The sequence below is a fragment of the Capsicum annuum genome, chromosome 11 (genome assembly GCF_002878395.1).
Source record: "Capsicum annuum cultivar UCD-10X-F1 chromosome 11, UCD10Xv1.1, whole genome shotgun sequence".
In the NCBI taxonomy this organism is placed as follows: Eukaryota; Viridiplantae; Streptophyta; class Magnoliopsida; order Solanales; family Solanaceae; genus Capsicum; species Capsicum annuum.
Window position 1 is genome coordinate 4,282,614 of NC_061121.1, and position 4,429 is coordinate 4,287,042.

Below are 4,429 nucleotides of genomic sequence, written 5' to 3' on the forward strand. Positions count from 1 at the left end.
TGTTTCCCATTCGGCGTCCGGTACCCGCATTGGAGCCCGACTAATCCAAATTCGCGTCGGATAGGGCCCCATTTGGGGGGTTAGCGCTCCTTACCAAAAAAATTTCATACTCAGTGCTTGAATCCAAAACCTCTGATTAAGAGAGGAGCAGCTCCATTCACTGCAGGTATTTTATATGTAGTTGTATATGGTATTATGGTTGTATAGTGTTTTATTTTATTATTATACTATACTTGGTGTGGTGTTGAGGGGGTGGGGTGGGGGTTGTTTGTGATGTGGGGCATAGGGGTACCAAGTGGAAAGTGGGACCTACAATGGACTGTATGGTGAGCCATAGGAGGCATTGCACATCCTTTGATGCCCCCATAGTGTCCTCTTTACTAGACCAATACAATTTTGGACCACTCTCCAAATTCACCTATAAAACAACCCCTCTTTCCACTCAAAACTTCATCACATACAATTCAATCTCTCCCCACAAACAACAACAACAACAACAACAAAAACATCATCAACAACTCAAAGCTCTAGCTAATTTCAAGAAAATCCAATTGTCCCTTCATTTTCTTGATTTTCTTTTAATTAAACATGAAGATGGGAAACACTAATATGGGAAGTTCAAAGAGGAGAATTTCAAGTAGAGGAGTTGGAGGTGTTCTAAGAGAACAAAGGGCTAAACTTTACATTATTAGAAGATGTGTAGTCATGCTCCTTTGTTGGCATGATTGAAAAATCTTTAGAAGAGCGATCAGGAGGCATACCAGGCAAATTCGTAAGAAAGACCTTCATAAAACTCACGAACAAAACGGACAGAATTCAAGAAAGGCGATGAATCAACACCAGTATCACGAATATGAGCCAGAAGAAAAAAGCAATTTAACTTAGGGGGCTTCTCTTTTTATTCTTTTCTATTGGTTCCTTTCCCTTTTCTTGGGAGTGTAGATATAGCAATGGAGAAAATCAATTAACAATTTTGTACTAATTTAGCTTATTATTAATTAAGGCTCTTCTTGTATACATCTTGAATAGTTTCAATCAAAGAAGAAGATTTTGATTCAATTTTCTGTCTAAATTCTATTTCTTTACCTTTAATTCTCTTAGGGGTTGTTTGGTTACATGATTAAAGGTTATCTCGATATAAAATTTGAGATTAAATTTGGTGGTTAACGTTATCTATCCTAGTTATAATTCGAGGATTATAGTTTTGAAATAAAAAATAATTTTTTTTTAGTTCAATTTTTCTTAATATTTGGTACTATAGGGAAATTTCAAGTGCAATTTCCATGTTTGTCAAGTACTTTGGTCATGAAGACTTGTTGGGAGTTAATTGATCCAAAATTAGATTATTTAATGCATCTAAATTAGATTAAAGCAATTTAATGACTTCAAATATTTATGTAAATTAAAGTTCTGCTATTTATGACTGTTAAATCTTGTGAATTGTAATTAAGTGATTTATTACATGAAAATTAGTTCAGATCAGAATTTCCTTGATGTGAATTGTGAAGTCTATGAAGTTCAAAAATTTATAAATAATTAAATATTATGGAGGAATGGAAATAGCAATTGTACAATTTTAATTAATCCATCTTGTGAATTTTTCCTTCTTTTTCCCCTTTTTATTTTATTTTGGTGCTTTACAACAATTAGTTGAAGGGAGAATTATCATATTATAAAAATAAATGAACTGTTTTTTAAATTTTCATGTTCTGTTTATTTTCTTGAATTCATTATTCTTCTTTTAAATCATTATTTTGGTTTTTGGTGAGGGAGGGAGTTTGGAGTACCACTTTACTGCTTCTTAATTAAAGATTAAATCACGGGAAACAACATAAATTTCGACAGTTTAGAATTTAATTACAGAAATTTTTGATATTTTACATAATTACTGAAAATCTCCATTTTGAGTCTTTCAGGTCCTGATACATCAAAAGAAGATACATTTTTTCTTTATAAAGATACATAATTAGCTTGAGGTACATTTTTTTTGATTTTGAATCTGTCAAGATACATAATTATTTTTTCGATACATCCAACGAAGATACATAGTTAGTTAAAATTTTTGTAATTACTTTGTAAGGGCGAGAATTTGTGTAAATATGATAAGTTAAGGTGTATATTTATGTTATTTTTTGTTAAATCATATCACTAGTTATGATTACTTTTTAAATGCGTGATCTAAAGAGCAAGACTTTTTATGATTATATGGTTAAATTTAGCACCTAAGGTCAAGATTATTAAGTAGGCCCATAAATTAATCATTTGATGAAACAAATGATGGTTTGGATCAAATTGTACATAAAGTTAGTCAAACTAATTTAAACTTTCTGCTAATGCTAGAGAAGCATGCTTAATAAGTGTATAAAGCACAAAATTATTTTTGTATAAATAATGGTTATTGTGATTCCTTTTTATCATTTTATTAGGGTAAAGACAATGGGATAGTTATCCAGAATTTGAACGTTGTGAGTTTATACCTTACAAATGTGTATATGCATAATTTTTATATCCTTATTTGCACAATTTACGTCTCGCTTCATATTTTAATTCCACCTTATAAAATTTTTAAAAAATTTCTCTCATTTTGATGTGTCAACCATCTAAAGTATAAAATTGTTGGTCGATCATCGAACTAGAGAAGGTATTGACTCTGATATTATTTATATAACTAATCTAGAGGCCCAAATTATACATTATATGTTTTGACTCAACTATTAACATCTCAGACTTTTGTCTTCTCGAGTTTTAGCATTTTAACGATAATAATTTTTCTATGGTTGAAAATCGTCCACGTTAGACTCTAATTTATCTCTTTTCTTTCGATGTGGAATTTGCCTGAAAGAATTTTCATAGCATATTCATTTTAATTCGTTCAAATTCTACCGATCCATCATTAACGATCGGTGAATTGTTACAAAAGAAAATTATATTATAAAGTTTGAGCATGTATCTTACTTTAGTTACGATATCAAAGCTACGAATAGTAAAAGATCTTCAAAAGTATGATTTATCTTGTTAATTATTTTTTTCTTCTTTTACTCTTTTTATTTTTTCTTCTAACACTTTTACAGTTGTATCATTATTATGATAATCTAAATAAATATAAAAATAAAACATTACTTTAACAGAAAACTAGATGATAATGTTTAAGTAAATCTTGACTGATTTTCTTGTCGAGAATCAAACAACATCGATTATAGAAAATATTGACGGCTTTTAGAAATTAGCAAAAGACTTTGTTGTTCAAATAATTAAATTTCTAAGCATGATTAATTGAATTATGAGTCGAGGGTCTGTTAGAAATAGTACTCTCGATCTAAAAAAATGTAAGGGTTTAAAAATAGATTTTTTTTTTTTTAGTCTTTGTACTGTTTTCTTGTTAATTGTTAGTAAATTCTTTTCGTTGTTTTCTTCTTCCTTGTACTTGGATTCACTGCACTTGAGCTGAAAGGTACTGTTCATGTCTGGGTAAAAATTTACCTGCATTCAGTGTTTACACGAAATTAATGTAATTTATCATGGTTAAATAATTTAATGAAGTAAAATACATATTCATTAAGTATGGTTAAGTAAAAAGAACTTTGCATTCAAATGCATAGCATGCATGTATTGACTTGGTGTAAACATTGGGGTGTAAGTAAGTTTTTTCCATCATGCCTGCATATACGCTCTTTCCTTCCCAAACTTCACTTGTAAATTTTACTAAATGTGTTATTGTTGTTGTAGATCTCATAAGGGTAAGGGTAAAAATCTATGTTCCTGTTCTGAGCAGAGGATAACCCAACATCTTACGGCACAAGTTGACGATAGCCATACACCACCTGTGTCCACGTTCTTGAAGGTATCCCTCTCTTTCGAGAGGATTCGCAGCATGTCAAGCTCTGATAAAGTTCTTCGTTCTGTATCAAATTATCCTATATGCTTCATCGCTTATGCGGGCCTCTGTCAATTCCTTTGAGTTTCATTCTTGTGAATGTACTCTCCAGACGGAATATTTACCGCGTTAGTTATAGCACTGTACAGTCGACATTCAAGTACAAAATTCATTTAAACTCAGTATTTTTAAAATAATGACAGAAATTATAACAAATAGTACATCTAAATCTATAATTTTAAAAATATAATGAATCTGAATTCATAAAATTTAAATCTCGACTTTACTTCTGACTGTCATCTTCATCCATTTATAAAATTACATCGAATATAGAGTTGTTGTTGTTGATTAATTGAATGATGAGCAGTTCCAAAAGCCAAAAGGCAAGATATTATTCTTACAATATCTAACAATTTAATTATTTAATATTATTATTAGGAAAATGTACCCAAAAAAGCCATTTTAATTTTGTTTTTTCCCCCTTTTCTTTTTGGTGGTGAAGACTGTAATTATTAACAAGTAGATACATGGAAGGGTCTCAATTAGTCCAATTAT

General features: G+C 30.3%; 1 protein-coding gene across 1 annotated transcript; it reads left to right on the forward strand.

Annotated features, from left to right (window-relative positions):
• Positions 1–448: 448 nt before the first annotated feature.
• On the forward strand, positions 449–861 carry LOC107846837 (small polypeptide DEVIL 4). Its single transcript, XM_016691113.2, has one exon. The coding sequence runs from the start codon at positions 589–591 to the stop codon at positions 727–729; it is 141 nt and encodes a 46-aa protein (XP_016546599.1). The 5' UTR covers positions 449–588; the 3' UTR covers positions 730–861.
• The last annotated feature ends 3,568 nt before the right edge of the window (positions 862–4,429 follow it).

Coding starts and splice junctions, on each gene's coding strand:
- LOC107846837 (XM_016691113.2), top strand. CDS start 589: ATGAAGATGGGAAACACTAATATGGGAAGTTCAAAGAGGAGAATTTCA.